The sequence below is a fragment of the Ceratotherium simum genome, chromosome 14 (assembly GCF_057802395.1).
Source record: "Ceratotherium simum simum isolate JZ-2026a chromosome 14, ASM5780239v1, whole genome shotgun sequence".
NCBI lineage: Eukaryota > Metazoa > Chordata > Mammalia > Perissodactyla > Rhinocerotidae > Ceratotherium > Ceratotherium simum.
The window spans coordinates 15,676,423-15,695,715 of NC_141913.1; the positions used below are offsets into that span (position 1 = coordinate 15,676,423).

Consider the following 19,293-nt stretch of genomic DNA (forward strand, 5'->3'; position numbering starts at 1 on the left):
AACCAATGCTGTGGTGAGATATGGAACAGCAGTTGACCGTGATGAATTGGGCTCCTCTAGAAAAAAGGGAAGCAGGTCATTGTGTTGTGTATACTGTGTATACTGTGGTCATATTTGCAGAAATCCCATCATTTCTTATATCGTTTGCATATGAAAGCTATTTAGCTTATTTTGTTCAACTTTACTTTGTATTAAGGATGTAGTAGTCTATTTGAGTGATTTTTCTTCATTTAGAAACATTCTTTTCGATGAAGACCAACATTTTATAAGAAGTGGGACTTTTTGGATTTACCTTTTGTTTATTTTATGGAGGTAGTCACCTTAGAGGTTATGACTTAAATTTCAAGTTCAATTTTTGATTTATTCAAAGCTAATTTTTAATTCCAGAGTTTTCTCCTTAATTCCAGCTAATTTTCTCCTTAACTAAAATGTAATCAGATTTTGATCCTGCATCTCAGTTGCATGCACCAAAGAAATGAATGCTGACATGAGTCCCACCTGGAGGTAGATGGTTGCAAAGTGGCTTTTCAGGTTATCTACTTTGGGGAATGTTTTGTACCTTTAGTGATTTTTATTTTGAATAAGTAAGGATTTTATAAAAGGGTAAAACTCGTGGCTGGCTGGTGCAGCAGTTAAGTGTGTGCGCTCCGCTTCGGCAGCCTGGGGTTCACAGGTTCGGATCCCGGGCACGCGCTGGCGCACCGCTTGTCAAGCCATGCTGTGGCAGCATCCCATATAAAGTAGAGGAAGATGGGCACGGATGTTAGCTCAGGGCCAATCTTCCTCAGCAAAAAAGAGGAGGATTGGCATCGGATTTTAGCTCAGGGCTGATCTTCCTCACCAAAAAAAATAGTAATAAAAAAATAAAAATACAAAAGGGTAAAACCGTGAAGTTCTGTATTGACTTTCGTGTTTCATGGCTTTCGGTGACTGCCGTGTTTCACAATTCCTATGCGAAATTATTTTGCACAGTAAAGTAATAGTTGTTTCAAAGGAGTATTGTTCTTGTGTGTGATTTATTGGTGTGTGCTTTCTTTCCACCAAACAGGTTGATGTCCGCAAATCTGCCCCCTCTATGGTTGATCGGCTCCAGAGGCAGATAATCATAGCCGACTGTCAAGTTTACTTGGCTGTGCTCTCGTTTGTAAAGCAAGAATTATCAGGTATGCTGGAGCCTTCTTTTTAACAGCCTTCGCTGTTCAGTGGACACCATTGGTAATACTTTTTTTAGAATGCCTGGTATTTCAGTCTTTGAAAACATGTGGCACCTCTTTGGGGCATGATACTGATTTATTACTTGAGAAAATTGAAACCACAAGTGCTTATTGTTTGTTTAGTGGAGTAGTTTTAGTGCTACAGTCTGTGTTTCATCCTCTTGTCTCAAGATAATTTGGTCATACTTAGAGAAATTACCAGTGCCTTTTATATAAATAGATATTTTTTTCTTTGTGGGAATCAAGTTGTGATGATAACCTTTGAAGTGAAATATAACTGGTTTAAATTTAAGTTTTTTAGGAAATTGTTATTGAAGTCCTGAGCATGTACTAAAGATTTTCTAATGTACTTGAATGATCTATGTTTTAACAACCTTGAGCGAGAGAGAGAAACTAATTTTTTAGTTAGTTTGTCCAAGATAAATGTTTCCCAGGATTTTGTAGCTTTAGTATCTTGAGTGGTATAGACTCAAATTGAGTCTCTAATAGCTTGCTGTAAGGCTGTGTCTAACATTGACACTGATTCTTTCGCTTGTGTAATTATGTGTCTCTCATACTGACAGCAGATACCTGCCACTTTGGTAGATAGGATTTACTTGGAAAGAAAAGGAAGTCAATTAAATTTACAATCAGAAAAGCATTTTCTTCCAAATCTTAAATGAAGAAGGGTATGTTGCTGCTAAGTTATAATATACACTTTTCTTTCTGGACTCCCAGAAACTAGTTTTTCCCTCTTTACTCTCTTATCTGTTGTTCTCATCTCCTCTCTTCTCTTCTCTGCTCTTCAATTCTCTTCTCTCTCCATCTTATCCTTGAGGATACGTTGTTTCTATTTGGCTCAAGTCAAAGTGGAATTTATTGTTTTGACCTCCAAAATTTGGACTTCTTAAAATTTATCATTCTTTTTAAGTATGTTCTATGATTGTATTTGGCCTTTTACTTTGGTTCAGGGTTTTTTTTTCCTCTTTGCTCCTCATCTTAGGACTCTCCCAATTACTTATTTATATGGTCAAGGGCTCATAGTTCATATGAATTTTCTATAATACACTAATCTGAAACCCCCCATTTGGAGCTCCACACTGATGTATATACAAAAGAGCAGCGGAACTATCTGGACCTCTTGGGTCAAGACAGGAGCTCTGGCATTTTCTGTGGTCTTGTAGTACTTTTTCCTATACTCAAGGACTTTTTTAGGGAGCTGATTTTAGCCATTAAGAAAATATCTGTTGAGAGAGAAAGATACACCAAATATAGTAAAATGTTTGGGGAATCATGGTGAAGGGCATCTTGGACTTCTTTGTATTAATCTTGCAACTCTTCTGTAAGTCTGAAAGCATATCAGAATTTTAAAAGTGAGTATATCTATATCTGTCCTTCATTTGTTCATACATTAGTCTGTTTAACAAATAAGGATTGAGCATATACAGTGTGCTAAGCACTATGTTATGTGAGCAAACACAGGCCATGGTCCTTGCCCTCATGAAATTTAGAATCATCAGTTGGTACTATTTATTTTTAAAATCACTAAATATTGTTATAGAAAATTTGGAAAATATGGAAAAGTGAAAAAGAAAGTTATCTCTAATCTCACCCCTTAGAAAATCACTCTTTATTGCTTATGTTCTATATATTTCTATATTTTTTCTTACAAAATTGAATCTATAGTGTTTTGATCCTACTTTTCCCTCTTAGATTATATTTTACATATTTTCCCTATAACTCAGTTTCAAAATATAATTTTAAATAATAGCATTTTAATTTATCATATGAACGTGCCGTAATTTATTTAACCAATTCCTCTTGCGAATTCAAGTGGGCTTTGTTTTGTTTGTTTTTTTTTTTTTTGGTGATTAGTGGAGCTAAACCTATTTTTACATTTTAAACATAAACCGTATTTCTTTCACAAATTACCTTCATGGCCTTTACCCATTCTCCTAATAGGTTGATATTAATCAGTTATTTAATCTTGTTTATCATAGATTTTTAGCAATGGTTGGCCTCTTCCTAAAGCCATATAGTTTATTGAATGTGATATTGATATTAAAATGAAATTCTGACAGATATGAAAACCTCAGGTTCTCATAAATGTATGTAGTGGTCATTTGCTTTATGAATAGCTCAGTATTTGTTTTAAACAAACATAGCCAAAAACGTGCATCATTTGCCTTTCAGAAACCCACAGGGTTATTAAGCCGTAAAAAATGTATTTACATCTTTGTTGGGATCCATTTCTTAGAAAACGTTTTTGATGGATAATTTTCTTGGGAAAAAACCTTCTTCTTGGAGAAGTTTGTTATAGGTGCCCCTCCCCTACCTGTTGAGTGGGTGGCAGAAAAGTGGGTGAGGGCACACATGCTGACCTGAGCACCAATTAGGGATGAGTCTGTGTGAATTTTTTAATGCTTCATACTTTTAAAAGAGCTCTTGTGCTTTATCTTATTTAAACCTCTTGATAATGAATTGTCCCATCATCTCTCTTCATTTTTCTGTACTGCTTTATAAGTATCTTTCTAATTTGCTCTATTGTTCAGGGGCTTTTTTTTTTTTTTTGCAGTGAGCATGTTAATTTTCTTTGTAACAAAATGAAGTTATTTTTAAAACCTATTTTATGGCACTTGCCACCTTGTTTTATTATGTTTCCTTTATTTCCTTTTGGATTTGAAGATAGGCCCCATGTCTTACTATTCTTGGCATAATGTATGCTCAATAAATTTTCCTCAAATGAGATGATTGTCTTTATTTTACAGGTGAGGCAGTTTGAGGCTGATTGATTTGGTTGTGGTTGAACAATTTACACAGCTTGTTAGTGCTGACAGAACCAGGACCTGAGCCATGGATTTCTTATTTCATACCTGAATTCCTAGTATTTGCACCATTTTCCCATTACCTGAGTTCGGTTACTTGAGCCACCACCCTCCAGATGGCCCGGAAACCTGGGTTTCTCAGGGCGTTTTCCCTCAACCCCCAAGCCTGCTTGCTCCTTACGTCCTGTGGACCAAGCCCCTAGAATAGTAAGTACAACAGCCTGCTGTTGACTCACGTGCTTCTCCAGGCCACATTCTCTACGGTGCCCTTAGAGCTATCTTTCCAAAACTTGTTACACGTGTGCTTTAAACACTTAGCTGTTCTGTATCACCCACAAGGTGAAGTCCAGATTCCTTCCTCTGGTGACATGTAAGAATCTGCCCCCCTTCCCAGCCTCCCTGCCTTCTTCCCACTGCATCATCCAGCTCAGCAGAGCTCCTTGCAGTGCCCTGAATGCCCTTTGCTGCCTCATGCTTTTGTGTGTACTACCCTCTCAGTGTGTAATGCCTGCCTCCCGCAATCCTTTATTTTTCTCTCTTGCCTATCCAGGTGCAGCCCAGGCCAACTTCCTTCTTGTACTCCTTCCTCACTGACGTCATCATCTGGCCTTTGTTGTTCTACGTGTACCCTGTACATAGCTAGTTAGAGCATTTGTCACACAGCAATACACATTTTATTTACATGTCTGCCCACGGTATTGGACTGTAAACTCCTTGAGGGCAGGAACTGTATCTGCCTGCTGTCTTTTTTCCCCACGTTTATTGAGCACTTCCTATGTGTCAGACACTGTGAGCTGAGAGATGCTAATGGTCTAGAGATGAATGAGATGTAGCTCTTGCTGAGGGAACTGATGGTTTGACAGGGCGTGGTGTAGCAGGGGAGAAAGAGGAGTAAATAAATTATAATTCAGGGTGATATTTTAACCAGTAGACATATAAGTTAGTCATAGAGGTTGCACAGGTAATGAGCCTGGGAAGGTCAAGGATCCCTGGTCCTGTCCCTGGGCAGGGTCATAGAGAATGGATGTCCATTTTCTTCTCTGTGTCCCTGACACCTGATAGGTTGCCTTTGCCTAACCCCTTGTGGGTGTGTGATATGTGGCTTAAAGTGGGGGATGGAGGAAGGGTGCTGCCATTCAGGAAAGAGATGCATGATATTCAGCCCCGAGAAGAGCTGGGATTGGAGAAGTGAGTCTATTAGAAGTCTGTTGACTGGAGGTAAAGAGAGTAATGAGGAGGTAGGCTGGCTAGTGAAAGCTAAATCATCTTTTTTTTCTTTCAAAGTCTATTATGTGGGTCACAAGAAAGGCAAGCCTGAACTTCCCTTCCATTATACGGTTTATACCAGCCTCCTCTAGGACAAGTGAACAGATAGAAGGCTATGGTAGGAGCTCTTACCAGACACGATCCCTGCTGAAAAATCTGCAAAATTTGTTCCAAGATCAATGTAGTGTAACTTGATATTTCATTTTCCAAACGACTCTTGCCCTTGCCCAGGAAGGTCTCCCACCCCAGTTATGGGGATGGGGTTTCCTATCCCCTCTCCATCTCCCAGCTGATTGAGGCTGGCCCTAATCGGGGAGGGCAAATGGTTTGTGGTTTTTTTCTGCTCGCTGTGCCGTCCTCCACACACACAGATAATGATGGCTGAATGATTTATATTTGACCTTTCAGAAGGCTCTGTATTCACCTGTTTTCTCTGCTTGTTGGAAAGATGTGTGCTCACCGGCCTCAGTGCTATGTCAGACTGACTAAGCTTCCCCGCTGTGGGAGCTGTGGTGCTGTCTGCCTTGGAGCACACAGCAGGGTCCTGGTTCAGGTTCTCTGTCTGGTCCTCACTCCGCATTTGCTCCTCCACTTGGGGTCTGGCTGTGCTCAGATGTTTCAGTCACAGTGTTTGGGATTGGGAGTAGGGCGAGTCCTGGGGAATCTGTTTCAGTGCCAAGTTGAACTTAGAAAGTAGGAAAAACAAAATCTCTCTCTTCATGTGTATTAACTTTGTTTTGCACATATTTCAGTTTATAAACTTTGACTTAGTCAAAACTTTGGGTTCTATTTACCTGGCTCAAATTAAGGGCATTACAGCTTGTAATAGACTTTAATATGTGCTTTTCAACATTGGCACCTAAGCTCCTATCTTAGGCAAGAAATTAAAGACATGTTGAATTAATTTCATTTTCATTCCATAAAAATGGGGTTTTTACCATGTTGTTTTTCATTTTGTTTTGTTAACTGAGATCCATGCAGTTGGCATGATGGATTTTTATGTTTGTTTCCATTGCTATCATCCTTTTCTGTAACTCCTCACCTGAGATCTGGATTACTACAGTCTGTTTCCCTAACACTAGTCCCTTCAACCCCAGTCTTAGAGATTCCCTGCTGCTCCTGTGTGGGTGTCCATTCCTCAGCTGGACATTAGGGACCTCCATAACCTGAGCGCAGCACCCCTACTCCCTTTTTCCCATGTGTCTCCTCTGCCTCTGAACAGCTGGCCCATCTGTATCTTCATACTCACACTCCTGTTCCTCTCTCCTGGAATGCTGCCTTTCCCTAAATGCTATAAAGCTATTGTTGCCTGGAAAATACAGGATAAAGTGGAGCTACATTTTTTCCTTCCAAATTTCCAGTTATGGTTGGAGGTGGGAGGGAGTAAATTTTTCTACTGAAATCCTGCAATACTTATTTTTGCATTTTCTAATTTATTTATTTTATTACATAGAAAACAATTTAATGACAAAAAGGAAATAAAAAAGAACAATTCACCCATAATCTCAACATTATTTGTTTTCATTCTTTCATATATGACCCAATGGAGCATATAAAAAATGTATAGATATATATAGTCTTATGCTGCACACTTATTTTTTTCAGTTGTTTTATTTTCTGATTTTATCGTGGGCATTTAGAGGGCTGAGATTATGTCTTATAGTTCTTTTGTATCCCTCAGGCACCAAGCACAGTCCTAGGCACGTAATAGGAACTTAATCAGTATCTGATTAACATTTTTAGGGTTTTGCAAGTTTTCTTTTTCTTTTCTTTTTGTTTTTTTTTTGGTGAGGAAGCTTGGCCCTGAGCTAACATCTCTTGCCAATCTTCCTCTTTTTGTGGAGGAAGATTGGCTCTGAGGGAACATCTGTTTCCGTCTTCCTCTATTTTGCATATGGGATGCCGCCACAGCATGGCTGGATGAGCAGTGCGTAAGTCCGCACCCAGGATCCGAACCAGTGAACCCCGGGCTGCCGGAGCAGAACGCGCTAACTTAACTACTATGCCACTGGGCCAGCCCCTGTTTTTCATTTTTTTAATCTGTAGCCAATGACTATTTATTTTCAATTAGATCCCAATTGCATTCATGTTCTCAAGAATGTATATTTTAGTTTCCTATTTTTTTTTCTTTTTCTGTTTTTCTATTCAATCTTTGGGTTTTTGGATCATAACTGAGAGTTATCTTTCTTGTTTGTGGGCATATTGGATCAACCTAACCACTTTGTTAGCATACAAAAAAGTTTCAGGGTTTTTTTAAACCTTTCTTTTCCCATAATGCTTCCATTTAGGAGAGAAAAAGTCATTGAGCCTCTTAAAGGCAGGATCTGTGTCTTATTTCTCTTTGATTGATTCTCTTAGAACAGTACCTGAAATATCATGTTTGCTCAGTAAATATTTTTATTAAATTGAACTGAATGAAAATAGATTGTTTCAAACATGTATTAGTTTTATAATTATAGAGTTATAAGAAAAAGTTCCCTTTAAAAAAAAAGCCTTTATAGACTAATTTGTTTTGCTTGTTCATCATATCTTATAGCATTCTTTTCAGTGGACTTAGGCTATAGGATGTTAATCACTCAGGACTTATGGGATGGTTGTGTTTTGAATTGTGATCCCATAGGAGATATGGTCATCATTTGTCAGAAAATTGATACGTTTAAGTAAAATAATAGCTTTATTCCATGGATTGAGGGTCCTCAAGACCCTCAGGTTCAGTGATTTGCAAGGAGGACTTAGCATGTAATCACACGCATGGCTATGATTTGTTACAGTGAAAGGATGCAAAACAAAGTCAGTGAAGGGAAAAGGCACATGGAGTGAAGTCCAGGAAGAATCAGGCACAAGCTTTCCAGGGTCCTCTCCCAGTGGAGTCACATAGGACATGCTTAATTCCCCCGGCAGGGAGTTGTGACAACGCATATAAAATGTTACCAACTCGAGAAGCTTGTTACAGACTCAGCCCCTAGAGTTTTTATTGGGAGCTGACCATCTGTTATGAGAGGTTCGGGGATTCGATCGGAGACGTAAAAGACACTTTCCACTCCAAACAAATGGACTGAAGGTATATTTTATTATATAGAGGATAGTAAAGGTGACAGTCTGCAAACAGATCCAAATAGGTCAAATATTAAGAGGGAAAAAACATCAGCCCGACTGGAAAGGGAAAATACCCACATCGGCTGAAGAGAAATGACACAAATCAACCAGAAAGAGAAACACCAGGTTAACCGAAAAGAGAACACATCAAATCAATTACTTCACATCAAATCAGTTACTCACAACATCCACGCCCCACTGCCGGGAGAGCTCTGTCAATCGACGCGGCTGGGCAAGGATCACACGTCCTGGGCAAGGTGTCCCTTCCACAGGTGGAACTCTCACTAGGGCTCAGTTTCCAGCAGTTTTTATACCATCAGTAATTTTCAGAGTAAGCAACTACAGAGTTTGCAGAGCAAGCATTTAGTGTTCCCATGCACAAAATGGTTATCAGTGGCGTACGTGCACTGAGCCCCCTGGCTAACGTCCCAGCCCAGTAGTTGTGTACGTGCATTGTTCTCTCTGGTTATCGTCTCAGCCCGGCACAGATGGCCAGTCCATTCCGGGCTACGACGCTCCAAGAGCCTTGAAATGTTACAACTTGCAACTCTCTCCGTGGGAGAAAGGCCAGTTCCCGGGGAAAGGCCAGTTCCCACCACACAGAAAGCAGCCTTGTATTTCTTTTTTGTGCTGGTGGCTGTAGGTCAATGGAGCGGCCAAACATGGCTGTACTCATGTCAAGACACCATCTAGGCACCCACTGCCTTGCACATACCCAAATTCCAGACTCCCGGAAGGAAAGCAGATGTTCAACATAAAACATTGTTTGAACAAGTGGTGTAGGCACAGTGAGCCACTCTTATCAGTTCTGGGAATGATGGGAACCCTCCCAAATCCAAGTTCCCAGATGCCATCCAGGGACCAACTTTGTAAGCAGGTCTTTCAAAGGAGAGCAGTGGCCTGCTGTGTTAACTCTTTCCTGTACAGTACATACCATATATTCTTAGATCATTTTCGATTCAGGAATTGGACTTTTATAAATCAGATTTTATGTTAAATATTTTCCATAATTTAAAAGTAACTTTAAAAAAACTTCTTTTCCTGCTGTTCTAAAGGGCCCAGAAGCCTAGGACAGTTCATGTTGTCTTCCACTTGTCCGTTGGGGTCAGAGTATTGGTGCCATATTGGTAACAGTGCCTAGTGGATAAGCTCTCTTCTGCAGTTACAAGAGACCTATTTTACAGAAAATTCCCTGCAGAAGACCTTTTCCTAAATATGTGGTGATGATGCACTCAGATAAGCGTGGATAAATTGACTCCCCCTTTGCTTCCACATCAGAAGAGAAAAATGTTCACGGGAGGAGAGGTTGAGGCAGGACCTGAGGGCTTGTCTGAGATGAGCTGATGGGGCATGGAGCAGGGTGAATCCCATCAAGTCATATCTCTGAAGTCTTCTTTGTGGCACATATTCTCAAAAAGACTGTGTTAAGAAAAATTGGCTTAATGGGAAATAATGGACGCGGCTTTAAAAAGAACGGATATTCACTCTCTGGTGTGAAGTAGCTTCTTCTTTGCCACCTACCTTTGCTGGATCTCTCTAGGCTGGGGCAGTGGATAAGCACCATTGTCGTAGACCAAATAAACCCCTCCTAATAGGCTGTGGTTAAGCCACTAATAGGCATTAGATAGAGGTGAATTGGGGATTCTTTGCATTTCTGCAGTTAACACTAATGAGTTTTTTGTTACTAAACTGGCCTTTTGTTCACCCAGTAAATATTAATTAATCCTTTTTGTTTGCTTCTTTTATTTTTTGGCAAGTCTCCATGCTTGGTGCTTGGGTATAATTTATCAATGAATTAGACTTAGAACTTGCTCTTGAGGAGGAATGAGACACAGAGTAGACGAATGTAAGAGTTATAAAAGGGGTTTATCAGGAAAGTGCCGTGGTAGTTCAGAGACACGGTGGAGGTTCATGTTTCACAGAACACATGGGAAAAAAGTTGGGTTTAAGTGATGCTTGCATGCTCGCGTTCATTCCTTCATTCTTTCATTCAGCAGATATTAGGTACTATGCCCTAGCTACTGCATGAGGCGCTTGATGCAACAATGAACAAAAAAATACATGGTCTTGCCGAGTGGTCGTCCAGTGTAGTAAAGGGAAACAGACAACAAATAGGGAATTTTAGCCCTAGGAAGAAACGAAGTGCAATGATGGATAATAATGTTGATTGTTTTTAAAATTTTTGCTTCATTTTTCAGGTCCTCCTTGAATAGCCTCATTATTAATACAGGAAAATTATTTTAAATGGTTATTTTTTCATGCTTTTCTTCCCTTCTCTTTATAGCATATATCAAAGGTGGGTGGATCCTTAGGAAAGCCTGGAAGATTTACAATAAATGCTATCTGGACATCAATGCCCTCCAAGAGCTGTATCAGAAGAAGCTAACTGAAGAGCCCTTGACTTCTGATGCTGCAAATGATAATCACATTGTGGCTGAAGGGGTGTCTGAGGAGTCCCTAAACAGACTGAAAGGTGCTGTGAGCTTTGGATATGGCCTTTTTCACCTTTGCATATCCATGGTGCCCCCAAACCTGCTCAAAATCATCAACCTGCTGGGTTTTCCTGGAGACCGCCTACAGGGGCTTTCTTCACTGATGTATGCAAGCGAAAGTAAGGACATGAAGGCCCCTTTAGCTACGTGAGTAGCTATATTGCAATGCTTTGGTAGATAATATAGTGTTGAAAGTAAGTAAACGACAATCAAAACCTTTAAAGGAAACTTCAGGTAAAATGCTTGGTTGGTTGACATGATGCCATACCTGATGTCTTAATGCAATGCCAAGGACTGTGTTTTTGGTGGTGTTTATAAGTTGACTTTAGAGAACAGCGCACTGTTCTTAAGTCTCATGAGTCCTGTATTTTAAACAAGTAACATGATCATGTTTTTCAACCTCAAATGATTTTATAAGCAATTTTTGTGACCTTGACCATAGTCACTGAGATTCACGATCTTGATTTTTGGACTTAAGGGTTACAAATTTGATAAAACTTTTCTGTGATTTAGAAGTTTTTATTCTTATATCCTTATATTGGGTAATTTTCCTTGATAATTCTGGTTGGTCCATTGGTCTTTTATATGTGGCTTGGATATTTTGTCCTGTTCAACCCAATTGAGTTGTATTATGTTGTTCAGCCTAAACTTAAATGACAATTATTTAAACAGCAGAGTATGGAGAAGCTGATGTAACTATCCAGAGCAAGGATTTACCCATTTCTCCATTAGTTAAAAATTATGTGATTTTTTTCAGTCTGGTAAGTACCTACCATTTGCAATTTGAATAATTTTACCAGACACACTAAATGTCCTTTGACATTATACCACTTGTCAAAATTTTTCCAAAAAATGTTGGTATCACAGAGAACCTTACTAATCTCTATTTCTACTTATCTTGTTGTATTGAGTATTGAGGAATTTGGATGTTAACTCTTAATCTGTTGGTAACTATTAAAAAGATCATTAATTTTTCATTTCAAAAATATTTGTGCCTCCCCAAACTCATTAAATGACACAAACAGTGGTCCTTTATTAAGTTGACTTAACAGATTTATAACTTGTGATAATTTGTCTATATCTTAATATTATTATCTGAGAAAGGAATGAATTGCATTAATAGTATAAATTGGTCGGATCTTTAGAAGAGAACTGAATTTATGAGCATGCTAGAAGCACACATTTACACAGAGATATTTGTTGGTTAAACATTTTTGTCTGTTCATTAAAGCAGATCCCAAAGAATCTATTTTGTTTACCTAGTTTAACATGGCATTTTTCTTCAAAGGGATGAGTTTGAAGTGAGGGAATTTTAAGTAATTCACTTTGTTTGTTTGTTTTTTAAATCGAGCATCCTCAAAGGCCAGAGAAAGGGCCCTTTATCTGGTCTTCTCATTTACTTTAATCCAATTTAGTATAATTTTGCTTGTGGTTCCTATATTTAAATTCAGATTCTGAGGCTTACATCCTAACTTTTGTGAACACAAGAGAAAACATTTTCCTTTTGCAAAAAGTAATGCCTATATTATGAGGGGTAAATTCATGGTAACCAATTACAGTTTCTAATCTGTGCATTGATGAGTTAGGTGTAGAATCGGAGAAGCATGTCAATCATATGCTCAGCGATCCATCTAGAAGCCTCAGAAGAGCTCGATGTTTCTGTCACCTTATTCTTCTTTCACCTGATGGAAGGGAATGTGCTGATTTATATGTTGTGTTAAAGTTGCAGTTTCCCAAATATTGATAAAATTAAAATGGGGAAAGATACTCTGATTTTACCTCTTCAAAGACTGCATGGTAAGCTCTTTGGAAGGAGTGTGTCTTCGGCAAGCACGTACTGAGTTTTTAAAAAGTAGGAACACTATAGGAAAAGTCTTTTGCTCACCATTTCTCTCCCTCTCCTCTTAGACTAGCTCTACTCTGGTATCATACTGTGGTCCGCCCGTTCTTTGCCTTGGATGGCAGTGATAACAAAGCAGGCCTGGATGAAGCAAAGGAAATTCTTCTCAGAAAAGAAGCTGCTTATCCAAATTCTTCCCTCTTTATGTTTTTCAAGGGACGCATACAACGATTAGAGGTACTGTGCCTTCCCCATCTTTTGAAAATAAAGCCTTCTGTTCATCAAATCTATAATTCTTGCTTGGGGACTAGTATCCAAATGAGGCCGAATGTCATAGGGCCGAGGAACATTTTGTTCTTGCGCCTTTTGTTGCGTCGTTGCTACGGAAGGCTCTTGCAGGAACCCAAAATGTTAGTTACCTTCTGTTCAGGAGACGTGGGTGAAGCACGAATGGGCTTCCTCGTCTGTAATGAGACAGGATTGGTGTTCTCTAAGCTGAAGGCAGAGGAGCATTAGTAAGTCTCTTAGTGGAAGAAGACAAAATACGATTTTTCTTCTCTGAGGTTACTAACAATCTTTTTCTAAATTTTCATCTTGGCTAACGATTTATACATAAGTTATTGTCTTAAATGTCAAGGACAGCATCAGCTTTGAAATCATAGTAGCTTTTATTGGTTTTTCATGTGCTCCATTAGCCTAGGTCCTGTGCCAGGAGCTTTACACGTGCTATCCCACTTAATCTTCAGACAGCCTATGATGTAGATATAAAATTGTCCTCTGTGTTTTGTACAAAAGAGAAACTGGGATCTGAGAGGGCTTCGAGTGACCTCCGGAGCTCACCCAGCCAGTGAGGCCAGGCTGTCTTGTTCTAGAACCAGAACACGCCCTGGCCTTTGGAGGGGCTCTGCTTCTCCTTTGCACCTCTTTGTCTGCTTGCTTGAGGGGATGAGGATTTGAAGAAAACTGAAAATATTTATAAGAAATAAATCATACATGTGAAAGAAGGTGGCTGTCACGCTAGGTGCACCACTCATGTTCTCACCAATGGCTATTCATGAATCAATGTGAGCCTCGGTCCTCCAGTTAACCAGGTACTCTGCAGCACTGTTGTTTTTATTTTTATTTTTTTTATAATTTCATTTATTTATTTATTTTTCCCCCAAAGCCCCAGTAGATAGTTGTATGTCATAGCTGCACATCCTTCTAGTTGCTGTATGTGGGACGCAGCCTCAGCGTGGCCGGACAAGCGGTGCGTCGGTGCGCGCCCGGGATCCGAACCCGGGCCGCCAGCAGCGGAGCGCGCGCGCTTAACTGCTAAGCCACGGGGCCGGCCCTCTGCAGCACTGTTGTTGCTAGAAGTCAGCCCCAGCAAACTCATGAGTGTGTTCTGAAGATTTTTGTCTAGGAATGCTTTCATGAGTGCAGGGATGATGTGTTCACTAATTTTCTTGTTGGCAATGGAGTGTATATTACTTCCCCAGTCATTTCTCTCCTTCTTGAAGGTCTCTTAAATCTGAGGACTCCTCACCTTTGTATTTGGAAGTTGTGTTTTAGAGATTATCCTAATAATTTATAGTGAAAACTGCACAGAAAGCTCACCAGGATCTGAATTATTTAAACCCATGTCTGAGTTATTTTTCTTCTCATTATCTTGAAACTGTTTTTCTTTGCATTCAGGCTCATGAGCCCTCAGTTATATTTCTCTCTTTCTCTTGGTATCTTAAAAACATCGATCTGATCAGTCTCTCGTGCAATCTGGTCTGTTTGTTAGTGGTTCTTTTCTTTCAAACTCAGGGTTATAGTCCTACGTGTAGGGAAGGATGTTCGGGTTGTTAAAGTTTCTCTACTCCCTTGGGTCTGTGCAGGAGGAAATAACACTGTAAAAGGAAATTTTAAATTGACTAAGCTTTCGCACTTCAGTGATCATTTCTGAAATGAAAGTTGGGTACGAGGTAAGTGCTTTCTCAGATGTAAATTTCTTGAAGGTCAGGCATTATACATTTTGAATAACTCTGAACAGGATGACACGAGGCTCAGCTTTCAACAGAGATTTGCTGACTGGGGGTGAGAGCTTGAAGTTGACAATTGTGTGCAACACAGCAATAAGGCACCATAGTATTAGTATTTATTAGAATTCTCTCGCCTTACTCCGTTGATCAATGAATGCTCCAGATTGAGTCTTGAAGCTGTTAAATAGAAATGTAAAAGTCAGGATTTATATTTTGTTATGCTTGCCATTTTAGTTAATTTTTCATTTTAAAACAAAAATGCTTAACTTTTAGCTAAACTAATAACTTTTTTCCCAAAAAAACTTTTTTTTAAAAATTTTTTGTTTATTGCAGTAACATTGGTTTATAACATTGTAAAAATTTCAGGTGTACATCATTGTACTTCTATTTCTGCATAGATTACATCATGTTCATCAAAAAAACTTAATTTGCCATTGTTTTAGTTTGTACCACAATTCATTCCTATTAGGCACTGAGTGAATGCTAAAAGTAAGTAGGCATTTCTTGTTGTTGGGATGGTTCTAGAACTGAGAAAGCCACAGTGCCATCAAAGTATTCCTATAAATATGGTTTGGGGAGGTATGTAGTCAAAATTATATCTTTCAGCAGGCATTCAATCTCTTTTAGGGGAGATCATTGTGATCTGAGTGTGGGTGCTAGGTGTTAGAACTCCTTCACTGTGAAGCAGCTTCCTTACCCAACTGATACTTGGTTTTAAGAAAAAAACCCTGCAGGGCCGGCTCTGTGGCTTAGCGGTTAAGTGTGCGCGCTCTGATGCTGGCGACCCGGGTTCGGATCCCGGGTGCGCCGCGAGGCACCACTTCTCTGTCCAGCGCGAGGCCGAGTCCCACGTACAGCAACTAGAAGGATGTGAACCTATGACATACAAACTGAATAAATAAAATCTTTAAAAAAAAAAAAAAAAAAAAAAAAGAAAAAAACCCTGCAAAGATCTCTTACTGCTCTTGTTTAGTGACCTGTAGCCTGGGGGGCAAGCAAAATGTGATGAGTGTTTCTGTTTGGTCCTTCCCAAAAGGCCAGAGGATGAAAGGGCTTTAGGGCTAACTTGAAATGTTATTGGTATTATCCTCACGGTGCCCAGACACCAGCATTTCATTAACCTTTCCAAGTACCCATGTAGGAAGGTGTCAAATGGTGGCGTCCTTCATTCGCAGATGAGGAACTCTGCCCGGGAGGCTGCCATGTGCCCTTGTTGAAGGCTTTTTGTAAGGTCTCTAAGGTCCCAATTCAGTTTATGAAAACACGCAGGTCCAAGTTGACAAATTTGCTTGCGAAGGATCTTTTTTCTTTTCCGTGAGCATTTAGGTTAGAGAGAGGGCCCGTTGAGATCTTTTTATCAACACATACTCACAGAACATGGTCTGGGGGCTCTAATTTAGGCAGGTGCATGATATGACGCTGGCTTAGTTTCTTCAGTGACTGAGAATCTGTAAAAATTATCTGAACAGCTGCTTTTGTGTAAGCTTGCTGTCATCCAGGGTGACTGGCTCAATATGTGCTGGTTAGTTTTCCTTTTCCTGTAATCATTATTTTGAAATCATATGCAGTTTCCCACTTCTTCTTTTGGTTTCATTAACAGCTTTTTATACACTTGGGCCTTCATTGTTTGGGACACTTTTGAATCCATATGGGAGGATGTGGATTAACACCCCTCCACCCCTGTCCTGCCACATGTATAACCTTGTTATAGTGGCTTCATTACTTTCTGTTGTTATGGCCTAACTTAACCTGGCGGTGAAGTTCTACACTTGATGGGGCTTGGGGTCCATCTGCATGTTAGGATGGCAAGCATCGTCTGCTTTTTGGGACTGCTGAAGCACATGAGTCTTGGCCGGCTGCAGAGAGTTTTCTTTCTTTACTGCCTTTGCTTCTCCCCACTGCGTATCTACACACTCCCACCTCCAGCCTTCTCCACCCTCCTGTGTGGTCCTTACTCCCTGTTCTGTCTCTTGACTTCTCCCATGTGACTTCTCATGTTGCTATGAGGAATACATGGGTTCATACTGTACCTAGCATGGGATAAACGTTCCCTAAGTAGTGGTGACATGGTGGTTATTATTCCTACTGAGTGCTTAAGCCTGGGAAGTAGGGTTATCAAATTTTCTCTTTTTTCTTCTTAAGAGAAAGAACTTGTTTTGGCGTTGTGAGTTGTCGGTAAAGCTAGGCCTATAATTCGCAAAATGGGTGTGCGTGTAGCTCTAGGGGCTGTGAGTGCTATACAGTACCTATATTTACTTTTCCCCAAATTTCCATAATGCAAACAGCTATTAAGAAGTTGACCCATGGGTTATATAGTAATCTCAATTTTAAAATGTGAACCGATAGTTATAGTTTTGAGCTTTTGTATTTTTCATTAATTTTTCACTCAGTTAAACCTATGGTAGTAAAAAGTCATTGACATACAAGTGATTAGTGAGTATTTTTCATGATTACTTTAGAAGTATTAGAGACAAGGCTATATTTTAATAAACTATTTTTATTTCTCTCTGGTCCTCTTTTTTTTCCTAAACAGTACAGATTTGCACAACTTCCCTCCCCTTCAGTTTTAACAATCTACTTAGTATGTAATATACAGAGTATGTATTTGGCTTTATGTGTGTACATACTTTCATATACACACTTTTATATGGCGTGACTATTTAGTAATGAAACTAATTTTTAATATTCGTCTGTTTCTCTCTAAATGCTCAAATATTTGAATGAATGCAAGTTGATAAACATATTCTAATGAAGTTGCTTTATGCAAGCATTTTGAGAACTCTTATTTTGAAACTGTCTTCTGAGCTTGGACCTGTACTTTTTGAATATCCTGCATGCTGGCATTTTAGAACCTTGGGTTTGGTTTTTAGGAGCAGAAGTCTGGGTCTAGCACAAGACTGACCCTCAATGTATGTCTGTTGAACGAATAGATCATTCAGCAAATTCATTGATCAGTGTGAGTGATGTCATTTCTTTGTTAAGAAAGGGTGTTGGTTATCAAGAACTATCTACTTTTCTTGAGGCACCTAAAATTGCTTCTGAAGCCAATTCTAAAGAAGATGCAAAAAAACGTCTTAACAATTGGAATAAGAGGATGTCCTCCTAAGGAGGGTGCCACATCCAATATTTAAATTCTGACGTGCTGGCTAAAGAAGAGTGACTCTAAAGAAATGAATTAAATAAGTTTAAATGAAGTAGAAAGCAATTGGATGTAAATGAAGTCTGTGCCCGTTGCTGGGAGTACGGAGATGAGGGGGCATGAGCCTTGTACTCCACAAGCTCAGCCTGGTAGGCACTTGACTGTAACTGCTCTCAGACGATGACGACAATTACAGGACTCCTTCATGAGGACAACATGGAAGTTTGCACAGGCCTGGAGGCCACTCTGAAGAAATTATAATGAACATTCGTGTTTATATTGTGTATGTGTACCCTTATCATATCATCTTTCTCTTTTTTGAAGCTGCCTTGTTTCTGAAAAACACAGCCTTCTCACTGCATAGTCTGTTCCTCTGCTGTGTATTTCCTTTCCCTCCCTCCGCATCCTTTTAAGAAAGGTATATGATAGGATGTGGTTTCTTTTCCCCATAAACAATGTCTGCAGGGACTGCTTGGACGGCTGACCTATACTTCACTGTATTTATGTCGCCCTGGCATCCCGTCTCCTTCCAAGAGGGTAGGGCTTCTTATCCTTGCTTTCTATCACCTGCGAAGTTCTGTGTGAAAACCTTTCACACATCTACCCCACTGTGCGTGTGTTCTGTCTCTGGACCTTATGTCCACCCACTATTTCAGGTGTCATCAATTGTCAGAGGTACCTTTTAAAAATTAGCTGTAGGGCTTTCTCTCTGTACTTTTATTAAGATGAAATTATATTTTTCATTGGTGCTCCCCAGGATAAGTGGGAAGTCTGTGTTGCTTTTTAGCCCATCAGTTCATGATTGTGGCAGGGACAGAAAAGTGGAGGTTGATCCCTTTGGTGATTAATTTATCAGGTAGAGAAGGCCTGCGGGGGTTGTGGAGAGTAGGGGCCAGCACAGAAGTGCCAAACACAGCGGAGGGCCTGTGCCTGTGCCTGTGCCTGTGCTCTGGGGCATGGTGACATATCAGAGCTGTTTGGTAGCAGCGTTTCTTTGCATCTGTTGAAGAGCAAGCCTGCCTCTTGTATTGGAACAGTGTGCCTTGCCAACATGATGTAATGTTGTTATTTATAGGATCAGGAAAAAGGCAATGCGGGAAGAGAAATAATTTCCTGAAGTTCTGTTAATTGTAGTCTTCTTTATCTCCATCCTACATGGTTCTCTTTATTACCTCAGGCACCAAAAAATAGGATTGCCCTTTATTCTTAGAAGTACACAAAATGAGAGATTGATTTAATCTGGTGGAGGAGAGATGGAGGATGTATTTGTCTTGACTTTCCAGCGAGATAAATCCATATCATGTGGTTTAATGACGGTTCGCTGAAATGGGAAGATGATAATATTAACCCAAATTGCTCACAGGTTACGTACATTTGCTGTTCTTTTAACTCTGTCTTTACAGGCTGTTTGGTTGAAACTCAAGTAGAACGTT

General features: G+C 39.7%; 1 protein-coding gene across 2 annotated transcripts in view; it reads left to right on the top strand.

The window, feature by feature from the left end:
- TTC39C (tetratricopeptide repeat domain 39C) overlaps positions 1–19,293 on the top strand; it is a 103,557-nt gene that overhangs the window by 46,924 nt on the left and 37,340 nt on the right. For both annotated transcript variants that reach the window (XR_015554278.1, XM_004420999.3), the window contains exons 4-6: positions 1,049–1,163; positions 10,665–11,019; positions 12,781–12,949. Coding sequence is in view for 1 of the 2 variants with exons in the window: in XM_004420999.3 (XP_004421056.1) it covers positions 1,049–1,163; positions 10,665–11,019; positions 12,781–12,949 (639 nt within the window). In the remaining variant the exon portion in view is untranslated. The remainder of the gene's footprint in view (positions 1–1,048; positions 1,164–10,664; positions 11,020–12,780; positions 12,950–19,293) is intronic.